At 38.4% G+C, this 22,037-nt stretch overlaps 1 protein-coding gene across 3 annotated transcripts in view; it reads left to right on the forward strand.

Annotated features, from left to right (window-relative positions):
- The window catches only part of LOC129767563 (protein unzipped), a 296,485-nt gene extending 279,573 nt beyond the window's left edge, over positions 1 to 16,912 (forward strand). For all 3 annotated transcript variants that reach the window (XM_055768596.1, XM_055768595.1, XM_055768597.1), the window contains one exon: positions 36 to 16,912. In XM_055768596.1, the coding sequence (XP_055624571.1) occupies positions 36 to 452 (417 nt within the window). In that variant the 3' untranslated portion in view covers positions 453 to 16,912. The remainder of the gene's footprint in view (positions 1 to 35) is intronic.
- Positions 16,913 to 22,037: the final 5,125 nt, after the last annotated feature.

A 22,037-nucleotide genomic window follows, 5' to 3' on the forward strand; every position in this document is an offset into this window, starting at 1 on the left:
GTAAGTTTCAAGACGTCAACCTTGTGGTTTTCCAGATGTTGAGCAAGGACATGGAGGACGTCAAGATCGAATTCAGTCCCATCTATTGGATTGAGAATGGCACTCTGGTGCCGACGACTACGACGACCACAACAACCACCACAACGTCCACTACGGAACCAACAACGACTAACGAGGCGGTCCCGATTCATAACACCCCGATCGATGACAGCGACAACTTCCAGCTGGATGACGATATGAGCAACGAGATCGATCGATTGGTGGCCAACGGTAGGGAGGAGGTGGCCAGCAGCAGAAGCGTCGACAAACCGGAAGGTAGCGTCAGTTTGTCCAGCGTGGGTGGGGCGTCGAAGGGTGGCCACAATGCAGCGTCCGGTCTGCACCGATGGTCAACCACAACCGTGATAGCAGCAGCAGCAGCAGCAGCATTACTGCTAGCGCAACGGATTTAACTTTAGTGTATCATGTTTCGATAAGCAGCTGTGTTAAATAAGTTTTATTATCGTACCATTATTTTGTTGTTCCTCGCCGCCACCCACCACCACCACCCAACCGCACTCTGTTTTCGTGTGGATGAAGGATGTGGGCTGGGAAGAATGGGCTGAGTCCCAACGGGAAGCGAACGCATCCGGAAGTCACAGTATTTCTTTCTTGTTTTTAACCCGTAAGAAACGCGCCTAGTTTTAAGCTGAGCTAATGTGACACACACAGAAAACAAAAAAAACCACTATATCTCACGCAGTCTGTTTAAGAGTTAGGGAAGACAAGATTCGATTTATCGCTATAAATTACCGTTTTTAGCTTAGCCCAGTGAATATTGTGTCGCGACCAAACATTGGAAGAGAAACACGTTAAGGACCGTAAAGTAATCTTTGTTCGACATGTAAATATAGATTATAGTTTAGTATCACTTCTAAGTAATGGGGAAAAAGCCCAACTGAATTATTTATCTCAATTTAAGCCGATAGTTCAGACAACATTCCACAGTTACGCGAGCCTATTAGTTAAACGAGGATTGAGGTGAAGGTAGATGTTTTCAAGAACATTGCGTTGAGCCGAGTGGAAGATGTGGTTAGATGAAAAACTAATTGGTACACAGTCGCCCTTGTTGATTGCGTATGAGTTTTATAAAAATAAATACCATAATAGAAATGCCCAATTTAAAGATTCGATTGACACTGCCAGTAGGAAACGTTTCCATGATATAAAAACAAGCGCCCATCAGAAGCTCGATTAAACTGTTCTAACCAGGGCTGTGGAGTCGGAGAAAAATTTCCGGAATCCGATTCGTCACAATTATTAGTACCGACTCCGACTCCTGCTGAAAAAAAAAGTTTTATTTCCGTAACAAACAAAATTGCTTCAGGCAAATCTTCCTTCTTGGAGGCTCGAAGATCTGGCTTCAAAATTTTCAAAGCAGAGTACAGTCTTTCTACGCTGACTTGAGTTGGTGGCATCCTCCAGTTTTTTTACTCGATCCAGTCAAACGGTTAAATCCAAAAATCTTCAATTTTTTGAACGGTTTTATTTAGAAATATTATCCGGTTTCACCCAGTTATTCAGATGTTTACTTCAGTTTGACTCATTTTATGTAAAAGGAAGGAAGGAAGGTCTTGAATTATAGAGACTTTAAACTTTTGCAGTTCATTCATCTCTAGCCTTGAGAAAGGCCCTTTGAAAACTCTACTCTATTCTACTCCAGCGCTACCACCTCCGCCCTCCTGCCTTGAGAAAGGCACTCGATCCCTCGCCGTCCAGCTCGTCCAGCAACGATGTTGTCCAGTCGGTGTCCACACAAAGAATGTTATGTAAAATAAATTCACAATGCATAAATATTCCTCCCTCACTCTTCCTATCCCTCCTTTAGGAACCGTGGGTAATACGGTCAGTGGGGGTAAAATGGACAGGTGGTTGATTTGTACAGTTACATCTCGAATTTCAAATTCCTGTTAATGCCTTCTACATGTTATTCTACAATATTTAAGCCACCCTATAGCAATGAATACTAATCAAAAGTGGAACAGGGAAACAAAAACCGAAAATCAAACATGATTCTGCGTGTGGATGTAATATAACTGCTTCGATATTAAGTATTTTGAGTGGTTTAATATCATAATTAAATTCGCTGATGGTTGTATCTCGTTTTGTGAGTTAACAGAGAAGCGATATTATATTATATGTACGGAAAAGTAAATTCATTTTTGAGTGCAAAATTTAAATTGTTGAAATAATTATACTGGTGGGCTAAAACGGACAGTTGCCAGTGGAAGTGAGATGGGCTGTGAAAAGTCTGTTTAATCTATTTCTAAGGAATGCCCTGCGTCTATAAATGGAAATCAAATCGCCAAATGTGGACTGTTCAGAAACTGACTGGAACCAAAAGCAAAATAGTTGAGGGTCTTTCCGTTTATACTGCTGAAATGCACGATATCACTTCGAGGTGGATTAATTCGTTTTTTTAATCATTTAACGGACATTCGTGATGAGTTCAGACCTTGGTTGAATAAAATTATTCCTCTCACGATCGATAAACTTCTACGCTTCATATATTAGAAACCTGTCCATATTATCCCCACTATATGTCCATTTTACTCGCATCGAAAAAAAAAGTTATACTTTTCGGTCTGTTTTAATTTCAGTCAAAAACATTGAGAAACACTTTTTTGTAAAATATTTGACCACTTAGGTATTGAATTGCAAGAAACTGCATTAAAGATTTGGGAAACATGAGTTTCCAAAGATATAATTGAAGTTGTTCTTAACATGTCCGTTTTACCCCCACCTCCCCTACCTGTTTTACACCGCGCTTGAATCGGGTTTGCTTCTCTGTTGAATTATATTTGTTCACACGAGCGCATACGGTTGGTATGGAGGGGCGCTGTTGAAGTGAGAAGCGTTGTTTAGTATCTGAATTCTGCGCTGTGTTCATTCGGCGCTCTTTTGTTTATGAATTTGGTACACTTCGTATCAAGAGAAAACACGTGTTTGTTATGAACACGCGCTGTTGAAAATTGAATGCAAGCGCAGCACAGCGTATGTTTTCTGAAGACTGCTCGTACCTTTTGATGTTCGATTTTTGAAATGAATCGTCCATCAACTAATCGAACATTTTTCGTTTATTTGTTAAGCTTGTTTTAGTATGAGTGAATTGACGTAGTACTACGTCTTTCATTTCTATACTGGGGTGTAAGTTCAAAGTTTCGAAGAAGAAAGCGTTACGCCGGAGAACGAGATTTTGAGCGTTAATGGCTCCTAAACAACTGAAAAAAATGGTATGATAAACACTTCATTCGAAAGATAAAATGTCTACGCGTTATATGCTTGTTACTTTCTGATCCAAAAACTTGTTTCAATAGCCCTAAAATTGCTCTCAAAACAGGCTATTAAAATCACACCAATCGGTATATAAGCGAGTGCTGCTCGGAAAACCACTCAGTTATGATTGCGCAACGATTGGAGTACGATCGCTGGAATGGATGGATGTTTCCCTAACATAGACTTCGAAACCATGGAGCCTGTGGAAATCGGCATAGCAAATTAGATGCAAGCAGCGGGTACTTTTGTACTCGTTTGTATTTTGCAAATTGGAATGTTTCCCTAACACAGAATTCTAAATCATGAAGCCTGGGGAAATCGGCTTTGCAAAATAGATGCGACCTGCAGGTAATTTTGTACTTGCTTGCATTTCTGCAAATCGGAATGTTTCCCTAACAGTCTTCAAACCCATGTAGCCAGGGGAAATTCGCATTTTAGATGCAAGCAGTGGGTGCTTTTGTACTCGTTTGCGTTTTTGGAAATCGGAATGTTTCCCTAACACAAACTTCAAAATCATAAAACCTGGGAAAATCGGCATTGCAAAGAGATGAGAGCTGCGGGTACTTTTGTACTCACTCGCGTTTCTGCAAATCGGAATGTTTCCCTAACACAAATTTCAAAACTATGGAGCCTGAGTAAATCGGCATTGCAAAATAGATACAACTGCGGGTACTTTTGTACTCGTTTGTGTTTCTGCAAATTGGAATGTTTCCCCAACACAGATTTCAAAAAAATGGAGCCTGGGCAAATTGGAATTGCAAAATAGATGCAAATTACGGGTACTTTTGTACTCGCTTGTATTTTTGCAAACCGGAATGTGTTTTCCAAATACAGATTCTGAAATCAAATAGTTAGGAAACTCGACATTGCACATACATTCATGTCGGCAATACTTTTATACCCCCATGCATTTTTACACTCCGGAATGCGTTTTGCTATCACGGTCTACAAAAGCGGGTACAAATGCAACGCTTTGGCTCGATTATTCAAGACTGCATTTGAAGATATCCCTTCATGTCGTCAGCTCACTGAACTTCTTTGATGATTAGAAAAAATGTTGATAACTATTTGCTGCGATAACTACTTCCATAATGCATGAAGTCAACTTAAATTGGGATTTGTTTGCAATTGAATTCTTTAATAGTTTCATTAATTCGCTAGTTTAATCAATAATTTAACAAAAGATAGCTCTACGCAGCGACGTTATCATACCCAATAAGGAACATCCAAGGTGGGATTATTGCTAATTGAAGAAATACAATTGATTACTTAGCCAACGGCAGTCCTTCGTCGACTTTGCGGTTATATCATAGGTATAACCTATTCATAGTTTTTTTCACTTGCGGAATGTTTCCAATAGAGTCAATGAGGTACATATATGAGGATATATGAGCAGTAGACAAACTGTAATTGGATTGGTGAACATAATATGGTAAAGGATGGAACGACGAAAAAGTGCTAAGACAAAATAACGTTTAGAGTATGTTTATTCTGAATTTAAAAAAAGCATTTTTTTTGAAGTTCATACATTACATTATTTAAAAAATATATATATGGTTAGTTCTCCTGCGGATAAAAAACGAATGCTCGGGCCCTCATTTTCACATGCTGCATCAGATTTTGTACAGCCGATTTGTCGACCTTCTCAGCTGCTACACGTCAGTTAACCTTGAATTGCTGCTCGCTCCTGACGACTTTTTTCGTCTTCCGTAAATTCCGCTTTACGATGGCCCAGTATTGTTCGATCGGGCGAAGCTCTGGGTGTTGGGTGTTTTCTTATCCTTGGGCACGAATTGGACGTTGTTAGCCGCATACCACTCCAGGGCCTTTTTGCCGTAGTGGCATGAGGCCAAATCCGGCCGAAACAGCACAGAACCCGTGTGCTGCTGCAGGTAGTAGTCGTTTTTGGAGGCACTCTGACGTAAACTTCCTGGTTGATGATGCCGGTTATTACAAAAATGCTGCTCTTCGCATATCGCCTGCCAAACCAGATATTTCTTTGCGAATTTCGACAATTTAATGTTTTTAAATATCTCTGTCACCTTGCCCCTTCCCGTCCCCGTGTAGAATTTTCTTCCCGGAAGGTGGTTAAAGTCGGTTTTAACGTACATTTCGTCATCCATATCGTTATACAGTCGAACTTGGTCAACATCGTCGTGTACAACTTCCGTGTCCTCGTTTTGGCCGATTTGTTTTGCTTCTTTTCGTCGCGGTTTGAGGTCTTTACCTTTTTGTACGTTGACAGCCCAGCTCTTTTCTTGAAAAGTCTTTTTTGCAAGTGGTGAAAAAATCTCATACGAAAAGTGTTTTTGATGACAACTTTACATTATAATGAAAAAATTTAGCATAGATCGCTCTCTCGACATTCGGCCGTAGTTTTGAATTGGTAAACATGAATAAATGAAATTTATTAAGGAATTCATAGTGAAATTCAGTTTATTTGACTTGATATTTTCGAAAAATCAACAGTTTAGTCGACTGTTCACATATTCCAGGACAGGTGAACAGATATTTTATTCAATTTCAGCGATTATTTCGCATTTCGTTGTTTGGGGGACAAAGTGGTCAGTGGAGGATTACTACTGACAATGTTCTCTTTTCAAAAGCTGATATACCATATCACCTTCTGCTCCTAAAGGTGTCCCTTTTGTGGTTTTGACCCAGAAAAAATACGCCATCCCAACCAGAACCAAGATTCATTATCAAATGTTATGTGTTTACTACTACGTTTTTGTACGCATGAGAATATTTCACGATTCAAGATGAATAGGCCTAGCTCATTTCATACAAGTTTCTACTATATCAATGATGATTTAAACAAATTTGACCAAGAAAACGCGCATAAATCTATCCCTTCTAGCGTGATATGCGCGAGTGACCACTTTGTCTCCAACAGGTGACCACTTTACCTCCTCACTTAAGAAATGTTCGATTTTTCACCTTTTTTCTAATAATGAATAACGTACTATTTGTCAATTTTCATAATAAAAACCGCTTACTCTCTTAAACTACAATAAGTAGAGCTACAATATTCTTGTGGGAATGTTACGGGAATTTTAGTGGTATGTGGACACGGGGAATGAGCAGGTTCCTTGGGGTGAACACATTCTCCCCAGTTCCCTTATATTCCTTGTTCACATTTATCGAAATAAACTTCAAAACCTCAAGGTAAGCTTAATGAAATGCGCTATATAACAATATTAATTAAAATAAACATTGAAAAAGTTATCAAACTTTGTTCAAAAGTGAGTTATGAATTTTAGTTCCCTCCGATATGATGATGAAGACATATTTTCGTACCATGTGAAGACATTTGAAAAAATCACCTCTACCATCTGCTCCACCTATAATTCAACATGTCAAAAGGGTCTATCTTCTTTGATCGCTGCTCTTCATCAACTTTCTCTTTCGATAATCACGGCCTTTCAGACAGATTCCGCCATGACAGACAGAGTTTTGCCATGTAGTTTGATAAACAAGGTTCTCGATCACACCCGTTATCGTCGAACACATCAGGAAATGCTGTTAATGCTATGCTGAGTTATTACTGGAAAAGAATGTAGATGAAGATAATCGATCATAGAAGATAGGCCCTTTTGACATGTTGATCTAGAATTCCTGCTCATGGCGTCATTCACATTGAATCACGAAATCATGCGAATCTGACAAAGCAGGTGATTTTGTCAGATGCCTTCAAATGGTACGAAAAAATATCTTCACAATCATATCGAATAAACTAAAATTTATAATTTAATTTTGAACAATGATTGATAGATTATTCTATGTAATAAATATAGTGCTGTATACACGTTTCATTAAACCTTTATTGAGGGTTAGAAGTTTATTTCAATAAATATGAACGAAGAACTGCGAACTAAATTTTATGGGTTTAGAAATTATAATTGATGTGATTAACCGTTGATTGATTGAACTCCAACTCTTTCACAAAAAAGGAGCTGTGAAAAATGTTTTATTAGGGTGAGCTGTACGAAACGATTCAAATGCAAAAAAAAAACAGAATGAATTACTCTCGTTTGTCGAACAACTTTTATGAATAACTGAATGAGTTTATTCAGCTTTGAAGTTATGGTTGTAACGCAAACCATATCCATAAAACTAATTACTGTATGTAACCGGGAAACATTCGATTTGTAAAGTGCTAGGTAGTGCGGACTGAATCAAAACGGCTGTCAAAAAAGATCGAATTGAAATGTCAAAAGAGATCCAACGATCAGGAGTGTTATTTTTCTTATGATAATCAACACTATAAAAGAGGTATTCTTGTCAAGGGCAAACATAATTAAAATCATAAAATGAACGAACTACATTTTTCCGTCAATTGTTTAATTAACCATTGCTTCTCTGAAAGAGCATCTCAGCCTTTCACTCAGCAACGCATTTTAATGTCCCCTCTCTTTGACATAACGTTTTTCCGAACGAAATGAAAACAAACGAAGTCAGAGTCACGTAAATGTTTACTCCTGCGATTTGAAAACATTCGATAAAAAGTGGAAGGAAGAGATGCCAGATGATTTTTAAAAAAAGTCTGTAAAAACATGTGAATGTCTGTTAAAAATGTGGAAAAGTCTGTAAAAGTGTGCAGATCTATAGAAATGTCTTTTAACGTTAATTTTCACATATTCATTAATACTTTGTACATCGTGATGCACGTAAGATTGTATTTTGTATATATATACAACCATTCCATGCCAAACCAATATAGTAGTTCTCAGATCTTCGTCAGAAGTGGTAATTTTGTTCTTTATCGCAAAACATTAGACTCGTATTTTTTTATTTTTTCATTAGGGTGCCCATTTCCATTTTAGGGTGATCCAAAAAATTATTTTTTTCCACTTTTTCCCAATCGACTTTTTTCAAAAATTTATAACTTTTGAACCACTTAACCGATTTAGATGATCGACATATCAAATTGAAGCCAATGAGCTTCAATTGAGAAATATTGAACTTGCAGATAATATGGATCCTATTTTCGTAACTATTCATTGTAGTCGTTTTTTAATGTTTTCATGGCTTTGGGCTAGGGGGCGCTATCTTTTTTTATATTTTTTCTTGAAAGCTGAGAATTTTTTACATAAAAGATCTCGATATCTGAGATGCAATTTTTTCGTTTTTTGAAATATGACTTTTCAAAACCAATCGATGGTTCGAAAAACTAATTTTCCCCATTTTTCCCACTACAAAATGTCATAACTTGTGAACTATTGGACCGATTCATATCATCGACATATCAAATTGAAGCTTACGAGTTATTTTTCTTTGAAAAAATATTACTTTTGCGAAAAAATTGAATTTTTGTTTTTTTAAATTATTGATTGAGTTAGTTTTTCGTAGTTTTCTCGGTTGAAGATAGGAGCGCTATATTTATTTATATTTTTTATGGAAAGCTGAGGATTATTTACCTAACACATCTCGATATCAGAGATGCTATAATTATCGTTTTAAAGTTATAATTTTGTAAATTTCACATGTTTTAAGTCTTCGATCAATATTCATATGTGACTAAACTAGACCTATGCTACTAGAATCCAATCTTCCAAGTGTGATTTTTTTTCGAATTTTACTTATTTTTTTATATTAATATATCGATCATCTAAATCGGTTCAGTAGTTCAAATGTTATGATTTTTTGCAGAAAGTTATTTTTGGACAAAGGGGGGAACATGATTTTTCGAACCACCAGTTAACTTTGAAAAATCATATCTAAAAAAAGAAAAAGTAGTATCTCTGATATCGAGATATGTTATGTAAAAAATCCACAGCTTTCAAGAAAAAATATAAAAAAAATTTAGCGCCCTCTAGTCCAAAGTCATAAAAGAATAAAAAACGACTACAATCAATAATTACTAAAGTATAATTATTTTTTTCGCAAGTTAAATATTTTTTAATAAAAGGCTAGGTCATTAGTTTCAATTTTATATGTCGATCATCTAAATCGGTTCAGTGATTCAAAAGTTATTAATTTTCATTTGTCATTTTTGGGAAAAAGTGGAAAAAATTGATTTTTCGGACCACTTAACAACTTATGTGTTGTAAGTGTGTTTAAATGTTTCAACGATCTACCCATACATACGCGTTGTTAATTTTTATAAAAATCAGTATTTCTTCGTATATATATATCGGACATCCACCAAGGCTTGCGGTCTTGTCGTTGATGAAATTTGTAAGAAAATTCAGTGTATATTTTCCATCCGCCATGCAAGGCTATACAAGTTTTACATCACTACACGGCCATGAACCATGTCTGTGGTAACAATATCGAACAGTAACCCATATTTCGTCATAAGCAGATCCGAAAGCGAATGTAAGTTGTTGAAAATAGAATGAACATTTTTATTCGATGTTGTTTAAATACTTAGAAGACATAGTCCTGACCCTAACTTGACTATTTTTCAATAAATCTCCTTGCATTTCAGCAAAACAATCTTAACTAGAACAGAAAATAATTATCAGAGACAATTTTCGTTCAAGATTTTTCCTTACCTGCAAGAAACATATTTGTAAATCTGGCATCTCTGATGGTCTGAGAATTTATTTCAAGAAATCGCTTGAAAACATGCATGAATTTGCTTGAAAATGAAGTGGATTGAGTCCGCACCACTTAGGTAAAGTGGTCTCGAAAAAAAGCGAATGAATGACACCGAGGCAAAAGTCTCCATTGTTTACTAAAGACAAAAGTAAACAAGGAGCACTGATAAAAAAAGCGAGCGAATGACACTGTGACAAAAGCCTTACTTCTTTTGACGATATTTTCAGCCAATAGCAGGTATTTTATGGAAATGATAGCTCCCAAAAATACACATACACTCTCACACTGAAATGTCTTCACATATTTCACAATGTCTTCAAAATGTCTTCACAAAATGAAATGTCTTCACAATAAGTCAGATGTCTTCAAAATGAAGACATGTTCTCGTACCTGGCATCTCTGGCCTCCAGTGACAGCTTAGGGTAAGGTGAAATTGGCTCGGAGTACGCACGAGAATTTGATTGTACGAAGAGAATCGAACAATTTTGTTCGATAGAAGCTGGCGAATTCGAACGAAGCAAGGGGGAAGCAATATAACCACACCAATACAACACCGCCGCCTTAGGGCATCCGCACCAATGCGTTGTTACAGACATTTTGATAACCCTCACCATAACGCAGCAACCCCACTGGTGGTTGCGCTTCAGGTGTGGGAAATAGTAATCTGCCTCTCGGTGAATAGTGAGTTAACAAATTTGGCAACGCGATAGCAACCGAGCCAAGTGTTGCTATTTTCAACAAATGTCGAACATCTGTTGTGGGTTCCATTCGTCTTGTGTTGGTTTTTTGTGATTCTGCTCTGGAGTATTATTTCGGAAGTGTATATATTACATTTATCTATCAAAAAATGAACGCGACGAAAAGAGAATCAACTGACACTTGTCATTTCTTCTAGTAATAGCAATCGTATTTAGCAACCTGCGGTGCGAAAAAGAACTGATACTATAGCAACCGCGATAGCAACGACGGGTGCGCAAATCGAAGAGTTCATAAATTGACAACGGCTAAAACTCGCGACTAGAATCCCTGAATAGTAACGCGTTGGTGCGGATGACCTTAGGCTATCGTTCCACCGATGTAAAGCTGAGCGAAAATTTTTATATTTTGTTGCACCCATCTAGATTGTTTTGTTCCAAAATTTCTGAAGTGGGCAGAGTCTGCTGCAAAAGCAACGCGATTTTGTGTTTTTTCGCAGCAAAAGCTTGGGAAGTTCTATCTTTTTTCGCTTCTTTGCAAGTGATCCCGCGCGTTCGTATTGATTGGTTAACGGAAGAAATACGCGAAGATTCGCATGCATTTGTCTTCATTGTGGAGTGTTGAAAAACAAGCCTTATTAAGCTTTAAGTAAGTTAAAGCAATAAATTAAAAGAAATAGTCTTCTTTAAAAATGTGTACTGTTGGGGTACGACTGGCATGGTTCTGTTACTGGTAAACGGACATTCTTCACATACGAAGAACTTGGCAGTTACGGAGAAAGCTAGGAATGCATATACAGTAAACATTCGCTAACTGGGCGAAAAGAGAAGACCAGTTATCGACATTCGCGTTCTAACTGGTCCGGCATGTAAAACGTCAAATAAAATCGAGGGGAACTTCAATGAATTGTTTGATTCGCGTTGATCATGAAATTGGATAAACAAAAGTTTTCCAATTGAAGTTTCGCATTGAGTGCAACAGCAGGTATGAAATATAATTTGAGGAAATTATTTTTCTGTAATTTAATCAATGTTTTTGTCATGCGAAAATAATGTCAATTTTCATAACATCTCAAGTTACATTCGAATGCTCCTCATAGTAAATCTTGTATTTGAATATGGCGTCGATTGTTTACGAAATTCTGCTTTTTAACTGGCCGTTAACGTTCGCCCAGTTAAAAAGCAGACCAGTAAAACCAGTACTAGTTAGCGAACGATTACTGTATTACGATCGTTGTCTTCCCACCCCACTGCAGCAACAAGATGCAACCGTTGGATGTCTCGTCTATAGCTTCTGTTACGGCGAACCTGGGCGACTACTGGCGGGCACGGACGAAAATACGGTGGAATTCGTTGCGATGATGAACAAAGTCCTTTTCGGGATCTAATTTATTTTATTTTTTTTTTTATCTGTATTATAGTGACTTTCAACTCATTTGGCTGGTTCGTCACTTCTATTTCCATTTTTGGAAGAATGTCGGGAGTGAGAATTGAACTCGTGACCTTGAGCGTGAGAGGCATGGATGTTACCACTACGCCAGATCGCCTCCTCCGGGATCTAATACTGAGCGTCAATGCGTCGAAGTCCAAATCTTTTATTAAAACCTCACTTTTCGAAATGTACAAGTTTATTCGATAACGTTTCGATCAGAACTGAACAATTCTATCCTATCGTGTAATCGACCTCGTTCGTCGTCGGTTTCCCGCGCAACGATCGGGTGGGAGAAAGATAGAAAACGGAAATGCGGTTGATACGAATTAACATACTAATTTCAAGCTAAAGGGTGTGTCACATCAAATTGCATCACGGAAAAAACGCTGTAGAAATTCGCCCAGTAGACCGATCCTTTTGAAAATTTTAGACAGTAAAATAAAAACTATTAAACAACTTTTGGCATTTTCCATTTTTCATACTTCGAGCCCAAGCCCGTATGCTCATACCTTCCTCTTTACCCCGTCCATAAGGTTCTGTACAACGTCAGGATATAGTTTTTTTTGAACAGAAATCCATTTTCTCTTGAAGTCCGCCTCCGATTTGACAACTTTTGGGTTCTTCCGGAGGGCCTGCTTCATAATCGCCCAATATTTCTCTATTGGGCGAAGCTCCGGCGCGTTGGGCGGGTTCATTTCCTTTGGCACGAAGGTGACCCCATTGGCTTCGTACCACTCCAACACGTCCTTTGAATAGTGGCACGAAGCGAGATCCGGCCAGAAAATGGTCGGGCCCTCGTGCTGCTTCAATAGTGGTAGTAAGCGCTTCTGTAGGCACTCCTTAAGATAAACCTGCCCGTTTACCGTGCCGGTCATCACGAAGGGGGCGCTCCGCTTTCCGCAAGAGCAGATCGCTTGCCACACCATGTACTTTTTGGCAAACTTGGATAGTTTATGTATGCGAATCTCCTCCGGAACGCTGAATTTGTCCTTTGCGGAGAAGAACAACAGGCCCGGCAGCTGACGAAAGTCCGCCTTGACGTAGGTTTCGTCGTCCATTACCAGGCAATGCGGCTTCGTCAGCATTTCGGTGCACAGCTTCCGGGCTCGCGTCTTCCCCACCATGTTTTGCCTTTCGTCGCGGTTAGGAGCCTTCTGAACCTTGTATGTACGCAGGCCCTCCCACTGCTTGGTCCGCTGGACGAATGAACTTGACAAATTCAGCTTATTGGCGACATCCCGGACCGAACTTCTCGGATCACGTCTAAACTGCTTAACTACGCGCTTGTGATCTTTTTCACTGACGGAGCATCCATTTTTGCCGTTCTTCACCTTCCGGTCGATGGTTAGGTTCTCGAAGTATCGTTTTAGTACTCTGCTGACCGTGGATTGGACGATTCCCAGCATCTTACCGATGTCCCGATGTGACAACTCCGGATTCTCGAAATGAGTGTACAGGATTCATTCACGACGCTCTTTTGCGTTCGACGACATTTTTCCAAATTTACGAAAAATTGACAGTGAAGCATGGCCAACGTGATCTATACACTCTTATCTGATTTTAAAGCGAAAGCTGAAGATATAATTCCTAAAAATTAAATTTCTACAGCGTTTTTTCCGTGATGCAATTTGATGTGACACACCCTTTAGCTATAAATTGTTTGGTTCACAATATGTAGTGAGATTCTGAGTTATACAATTCAAATATGGTTCACTATTTTTCTTATGTTCTAACGTAAGATCTCCAACAGCTTCATTTAACACATATTATTCCAAGACTGTCGAGGATTTTCTGCGAAACAATCCGCTACTGCTACTTCTTCTGGCTATTGCATTTGGAAAAGAAGCAACAATATTTGATGAACCATTGTCCGCCGCAAAATCTAAATCCACTTCAAACTAGCAGAACACACGGACACATGACTCAGAGAATGACAGTGAAGCATCAAACAGCTCGTTTACAATCTCTCCGAAAAAAAATTGTCCTCTTCCCAAGATGGCTCAACTACGTGTGACTAAGCGTGTGACACGTGGCAGAAAAGGTTGCGGAGACTACTTCGAACAGTTACCGTCAAAGTTTAATCAACGCTAAAGCAAACAAGGATATTTCAATGATTTGCAGGATTCTCTGTGTGACCGATGTGGACTCTATTTCTCAGACTCAGGGCTCATAAGACATGCCACATAGATTCCGATATAACGGGTATATATATTTTTAAGTTGTTTGTTGAGATTATCTATTTTATTTTTCCATCTGTATTATAGTGACTTTCAACACATTTCGTCACTTCACTTCCATTTTTGGAAGAATGTCGAACGACAATGAAGTGTCTTTCTCAAGGCAGACGAAGAACGAGATTGGAGTAAACTTTCATTCCACGAGGGCCCTTCTCAGGGCTCGAGACGAATGAACTGCAGAAGTTTTAAGTATCTATAATCAAACAAGAAAGGAAAGAACAAGGCCCTATTCTTTGTAGGGTGCTTGAATGGTGAACACTGTTTGCTGGACGAGTCTCGGCGACATTCGAATGTCTTCCTCAAGACAAGATGGAGGGAGTTCAGCTTGAAGTTTGTCCGCAAGGGACTATCTCAAAACTAAAGACGAATGAACTGAAAAAGCTCAAAGTATCTATAATTCAACAACTTAACTTAACAAGACTCGAAATTTTATTCAATAATTTGTCTGCACTGGGTCAAGGAGTCGTGATGGTCGAGTGATGATAGAATACAGGTTTAATGATTTAATGACGTTTCTGGTTCGAATTCGATGTTGCTTTTCATTTTTGTTTACTTTCGACTGGGTGCGTGTTGTAAAATGGAAATTGTCTCCAAAATGATTGGTCCCATTTTCCTGGCCTTGTCCGAAAGCTGAATTATGATATTATCTGTTCTTGCAGTCACCAAAACGTTAGATAATTTGATGGCCCCTGGTTGCGTATATCGTAAAATGGATAATGTTTATGTTTTGCGGTGTTTTTGCAAAGTATTATTCCCATTCGGTTCGCATTATTAACCATGCTGGTAATAAACAAAATTAACATCAAAGTTTCCTTATAATGAAATAAAATTTTGTTTAATGATCGGAATATTTTGATTTTCTTGAGTTATTTAACTGGAAATCGGTAAAATATTTCCGACTCCGACTTCTAATACAATGAAATTCATTCCGACTGCTCGATTCTGACTTCGAGTTCATAGCCCTGGTTCTAACTCATGGAAGTATTTTGCAGGTTTAGCGCAGTGCTCTTCAGAAGGATTTGAGAAACAAACATGTTTAGTTCCAATTGCTTTTACATTAGTCACACTGCTAAATATCGGATTGTTTTTTCTTGAAGGTCCATCATGAATTCAGACATTCTTATAACAATTCGTCCTGAATTTGAATTCTAAATATACAACACTAGAGGACTGCATGTAGATAGCGACAACTGAACTAGAATCAGCTGATTGTGTCCGCCACTCGGAAAAATTAAAGATGCGTTCAGAAGTCGCAAAAAACATGTTATCAAAATACACCCAGGAAATAGAAAAAAAAGCTCGTAAAAATCTACAATAACAAATCAACTTTACACAGAACAAAACTTGTGAATCAAAATAACAATCTCTACATAGCTATTGAAATTTATCGAGAAGAATAAAGAACAAACATAAATGCCTTCCTTATACGTGTTTGTGATCAATGTTAATAACAACGAAACCAAACAAATAAAAAATAATCCATACTTTCCCGGAATCCAACATAGCCATGCCATCAGAAAACAATAGCCAATGAAAGTATTGTCGGAATCGAGAGCTGTGTAGCGCAATCAAAAAACCGGAACATCCCGAAAACGCGACGTGTGATTTTAATAAAAAAAAACTGTACAGAAAAAGAGCCTCGCTTTTCGCTGCTTGAGATGTTTGATAATTTTAACTGAAAACAAATTGAAAAAAAAACAGAAAAACAGCGAGAAGTTGCCTTGATTTGCCTGTGCTTTTGAAAACGCGCGTTGTTATTACGACGTGGAACAGTATGTAAAAACAAAACTAGATATTAGCCACTGAGTTTTCACTGAACGTCTGCCAAATGAAATGAAACAAACAAATAAGTGAAAGCGAAAGGCGAACAGCTGGAACTGGAAAGAAACCGATGTCAATGATTAAATATATCGAAAAGTGAATGCAATTAAAACATAAGGAAAAGAAAAGTCACAGAAACGAGAGACGACAAATTCAAGGAACGGCCAAGAAAGAAGGTGGTGATGTGGGTGATTGATCCCCACCCACGCTCGGAAGTCTGCCGGGATAACAATCCTTCCTGAATTGTAAATTACCCCTTCTGTACACGGTTTGACGACTCGAATTGCATCCCAAACAATAACGACAACAAAAAATTTGGAATAAATGGAATTATACAACACTTTATAGCCGAAATGAAGAAGAGATGAAGCTGGGCGAACACACACACTCATACAGACGCTATTTTTGTAATCGTATTTATTACCAATCGCGCGTAAATTTATCCAAATACCAGCAAAAACAAAATTGTTGCAATGGCACACGGAACGAAACGGCTTTTTGTGTAGACGACGGCAGAAAATTGGGAGAAACTCTTCTTTCGGGACAAAATGCAAATCCCCGGAGGGGCCGAATAAAAACGCTAACATTATTATGGAATTAAATTTAATGTAGCTTAAGAAATTTGAGCAAAACAAGCAAACAAACAAACAGAATAAAAAAACAAACTAGAACAGAAAACATTGATGGAGCAGGCAGATGAAATGTGAGCATTTAAAATCGAAAAGAAAACCGCGTTATAATTTGTTGATTGTATATTATTGTAATGTAACTGTACTATTACGCAAAAGTGGACAAAAGTATTCTCAATAAAACGAAATGATCAAAGGAACTGAGCGGTGATTATAGAGAAATAAAACCTTGGTATGAAACAGATCGGACGGATTTGAGATTTGAGCATGAATAACAAAACAAAATAAGGAAAACAAGCCAAGCCATTGAGCTTCTAATCGACACAAAGATCGTTGAATTGAGTCCTAAATAGTGAATCGGGATCATTTTTTTTTACATGGGACTACATCTAACCGGAATATACAGGGGGTAAAATGAACGAATGATTATAACTCGAACATTTCTCAACACGTTGAGCCCCGCGTCGGTCCCTAGGGGCCGACGTTGAGCTTTTTGGTAGGAAGGCGCTGACTGACTGGGACTAACAGTTACAGAACTAACAGTCTGGGACTAACAGTTACAGACTACTTTCTAATCGAATTTCTGACTATTTTCTATTTATACAATAAGTATCTTTGGGAGCTGATGTTGTGCAAACGCTTTGCGGGCTGAATGGAAAGTGCAGCAAGGAAAATTCGGGGCTTAACGTGTTAATAGATCGGAAAGATGTTTACATCAATTGATAGGAGACATTTTTACGCATCTATCACAATTAATAAAATTTTATTTTGCATGAGATAAACAACAGAATAACTGTGAAATGTCAAGCGTTATCTAAACGCCTTAAAGGGTGTGTCACATCAAATTGCATCACGGAAAAAACGCTGTAGAAATTTAATTTTTAGGAATTATATCTTCAGCTTTCGCTTATAATCAGATAAGAGTGTATAGAAAGAAAAAGAAGCGTCGTGAATTAATCTTGTACACTCATTTCGAGAATCCGGAGTTGTCACATCGGGACATCGGTAAGATGCTGGGAATCGTCCAATCCACGGTCAGCAGAGTACTAAAACGATACTTCGAGAACCTAACCATCGACCGGAAGGTGAAGAACGGCAAAAATGGATGCTCCGTCAGTGAAACAGATCACAAGCGCGTAGTTAAGCAGTTTAGACGTGATCCGAGAAGTTCGGTCCGGGATGTCGCCAATGAGCTGAATTTGTCAAGTTTATTCGTCCAGCGGACCAAGCAGCGGGAGGGCCTGCGTACATACAAGGTTCAGAAGGCTCCTAACCGCGACGAAAGGCAAAACATGGTGGAGAAGACGCGATCACGGAAGCTGTACACCGAAATGCTGACGAAGCCGCATTGCCTGGTAATGGACGACGAAACCTACGTCAAAGCGGACTTTTGTCAGCTGCCGGGACTGTTGTTCTTCTCCGCAGAGGACAAATTCAGCGTTCCGGAGGAGATTCGCAAGCAGAAACTATCCAAGTTTTCCAAAAAGTACATGGTGTGGCAAGCGATCTGCTCTTGCGGAAAGCGGAGCGCCCCCTTCGTGATGACCGGCACGGTAAACGGGCAGGTTTACCTTAAGGAGTGCCTACAGAAGCGCTTACTACCACTATTGAAGCAGCACGAGGGCCCGACCATCTTCTGGCCGGATCTCGCTTCGTGCCACTATTCAAAGGACGTGTTGGAGTGGTACGAAGCCAACGGGGTCACCTTCGTGCCAAAGGAAATGAACCCGCCCAACGCGCCGGAGCTTCGCCCAATAAAGAAATATTGGGCGATTATGAAGCAGGCCTTCCGGAAGAACACAAAAGTTGTCAAATCGGAGGCGGAATTCAAGAGAAAATGGATTTCTGTTCAAAAAAACTACAACCTGACGTTGTACAGAACCTTATGGACGGGGTAAAGAGGAAGGTGCGAGCATACGGGCTTGGGCTCGAAGTATGAATAAAAAGAAAATGCCAAAAGTTGTTTAATAGATTTTATTTTACTGTCTAAAATTTTCAAAAAGATAGGTCTACTGGGCGAATTTCTACAGCGTTTTTTCCGTGATGCAATTTGATGTGACACACCCTTTAATCGCAACGTTTTGATTGGCCCGATTTACGGTTTCCCCAACACAGACTTCAAAACTAAGGAGCCTATGGAAATCGACATTGCAAATAGTGATGTCTAAATTCTTCATTTATTCGATTATCGATTAATCGTTGGGGCATTTTTCAATATTTGATTCATTCGAATAATTGTCTTTCAATACTCGAATCATCGAACGAATATTAATTCTTGAAATAATCACGTATCTCGTTGTCATTCTGGTCGCGTGGTCTATCGGATTGTCGATGTTATATGGTTGGATAAGAAATGTTGGATAAAAAAAATTATATAGCCTAATTTTTGGCCTAAAAATGCATTAAGCTTGAGAAAGATTCATTCTTTCATAAACCGCGATTACAGTGACAATTATTCGATGTATTCATATTTTGATTTCAAATTATTCGATACAAAATTAAACGATTATAATTCCAGATATTCGATTATTTGAATTAATCGAACGATTAACCGACGTCTCTAATTGCAAAGATATACAAGTCAGGGGCGTTTTCGTTCACACCGAAATGTGTTTACCTAACATGGACTTCAAAACGAAGGTGCCTGGGGAAATCCGCTTTGCAGATATATGCAAGTTGGGGGTACTTTTGTTTCCATCCTTACCCTTGTGCTGAGGCATATTCTGAATGGCAGTAAGCTTCTCCTGTATTTTGTGTATATCATCCTTATCAATGAGATATCTGTGTGTTCCTGAGCGTCCGCAGGATAATCGGTGACCCCCCGAAGCCGAACGGTGACTGCCTGCTGATGAGATGGCGGAAAATGTGCCGAGTGCCCAACCCACTTGATCGCTAAACTGACGATGCCCGTGTTACCAGAACTGGGCATGCCACACATCTTCTCTCTTCTCCAAAAAGAAAAGAAATGAATAAAAAAGGGTGGGTTGTATCTATGATATAACCGCAAGGTTGACGTGGGACTACCTTAGCTTAGTAATCATTTGTTTGTATTGATTAAATTTTTGATTAAATGAAACAATTTCCGAACTCAATTGAATTCAATATATTTGCGTTGTGAATAAAAAGTTTGAACAAATGCCATGTCTCTAGTGTCTGCACGATTTTACCAGGTACCTAAGTTTAGAAGACCGTGTTAGGGAAACGCATTCTAATCTGCACAAAGGCAAGCGAGTACAAATGTACTCGTAGTGTGCATGTATTTGCAATGCCAGTTTCCCCAGACACCTTGGTTTAGAAGTCTTTATAGGCAAACAGATTTCAGTCGGAACAAAAATACTCCCGATCTGCATAAATTTGCAATCCCAATTTCCCTAGACACCTTGGTTATGAAGCCTGTGTTGAGGAAACATATTTTAGTCGGAACAAAAATGCCACGACTTGCATGTATTTGCAATGCTAATTCCCCCACGCTCCTTGGATTTGAAGTCTATGTTAGGGAAACACATTTTGGTGGGAACAAAAGCTCCTCCTACTTTCATGTATTTGCAATGTCGATTTCTCCAACGCTACTTGTTTTAGAAGTCTGTGTTAGGGAACACATTTCGGAGAGAACAAAAGTCCCCCTACTTTCGTGTACATATTTGCAATTCCGATTTCCCCAAGGCTGCTTGGTTTTGAAGTCTGTGTTGGGGAAACCGTAAAGCGGACCAATCGAAACGAAGCAGTTAAGGCGTTTAGATAACGCTTAACATTTTACAGTTATTCAATTATTTATCTAATGAAAAATAACATTTTATTAATTGCAATAGATGCGTAGAAATATTCCCTATCAATTGATGCAAACATCTTTCCGATCCAGTAGAAAATGTTCGAGTTATAAGCATTCGAAATCTTGCATTTTTTTCCTGCATGTTCAGTGTTTATGTTTTCATTTTACCCCCCTATATATTCCGATTAGACGTAGTCCCACGTCAAAAAAGTAGAAGGGTTTGACATAGGGGCACGGACGGAAGTTTGACTAAGGGCTTTGATTATTCAGAACAGTTATTCTTTTAAATGTAATTCTTTTCATTGTTCAGCAATCTGTTAGTTTAACTCTTTTAAAACTCCAAATAGTAGCCCTGAAAAAGGTCGTTTCTTATATGTACTCATAACCGTCAAACAAAAAAGAAAATAAGTTTCTGGCAGGAGATTCAACTGTCTATCTGAAAATGATTAATGAATATCAGTGTGACACATAATAGGGTGGAATGGTAGATGAAGTATACGTGAAGTATACGTACTTTGAGGCAAAATACACATGAAATCATGAAGTAGGTTTATTTTGAATGAATATCTATGGCATTGTATTTTTTTCCATTGTCTTTTTCTTATTATTTTCTTATTAGGAATTGAGTCGTTGAGAACTATGAATATGAGTCATGAAGATTATTAATATTTCATTTCATTTCATTTTTGTGATGCGATGAATTGCCGATCTCAATAAGTCCTCGTCCTCTTAGTATTGATATTATATTTCGTTGTACAATTGCCCATGTTGCCGCAGCCCGGAAGACACTCGCTTAAGATGTTCGTCATCCCGTCATATACAGAAGTCATTCGTTAACTGGACTAGGGCGTACGTTAACTGGACTGCAAAGCAGTTATGTATCAATAATAGAAGTGAGTAAAATTGACGAATGATCACTAGAGTGCCAATGGATGTATGGGAAAAAGTGACCCTCGAATTTTCAAAGCGAACTTGATTAAAATTGATGATTCCCACGAAAAACTACCCTATGCAAAATATCAGCTCGAACGGATTTCGTTTACTAGTGTCGCACAACGGTCAAAGTTTGAGTTTTTTGAAAACCGAAAAATCACCCAAGGGGGGAGTAAAGGAAATCGGGGTTTTCGAAAAAAAAATTTTGATGCCAAATGTCTTAAAACTGCATGAAACGTCGAGATCTACTGTCATCTCGAAAATTGTTTTTTATCAAAAATCGACTCTGGAACTCGGGGTCTTCAAAAAAAGTTTTTTGATGTCAAATGTCTTAGAATTGCATGAAACGTCGAGACAGAGTGTTATCTCTAAAAAAAAAATTGTTAAAAATTGACTTTTCGACACTTAGTTTTTGTCTGAAAAGTCGATTTTTTAAGTATTTTTTTTGAGGTAACAGAAAATCTGGTTGTTTCATGCAATTCTAAGACATGAAAACCCTGATTTCCTTTACTCCACCCTTAGGTGATTTTTCGATTTTCAGAAAACTTAAATTTTGAGATCTGCGACAATAGTAAATGAAGTCCGATCGAGCTGATATTTTGCATAGGGTAGTTTTTCGTGGGAATCAACATTTTTAATCAAGTTCGCTTTGTAAATTCG

The sequence above is a fragment of the Toxorhynchites rutilus genome, chromosome 2 (assembly GCF_029784135.1).
Source record: "Toxorhynchites rutilus septentrionalis strain SRP chromosome 2, ASM2978413v1, whole genome shotgun sequence".
Classification (NCBI taxonomy): Eukaryota; Metazoa; Arthropoda; class Insecta; order Diptera; family Culicidae; genus Toxorhynchites; species Toxorhynchites rutilus.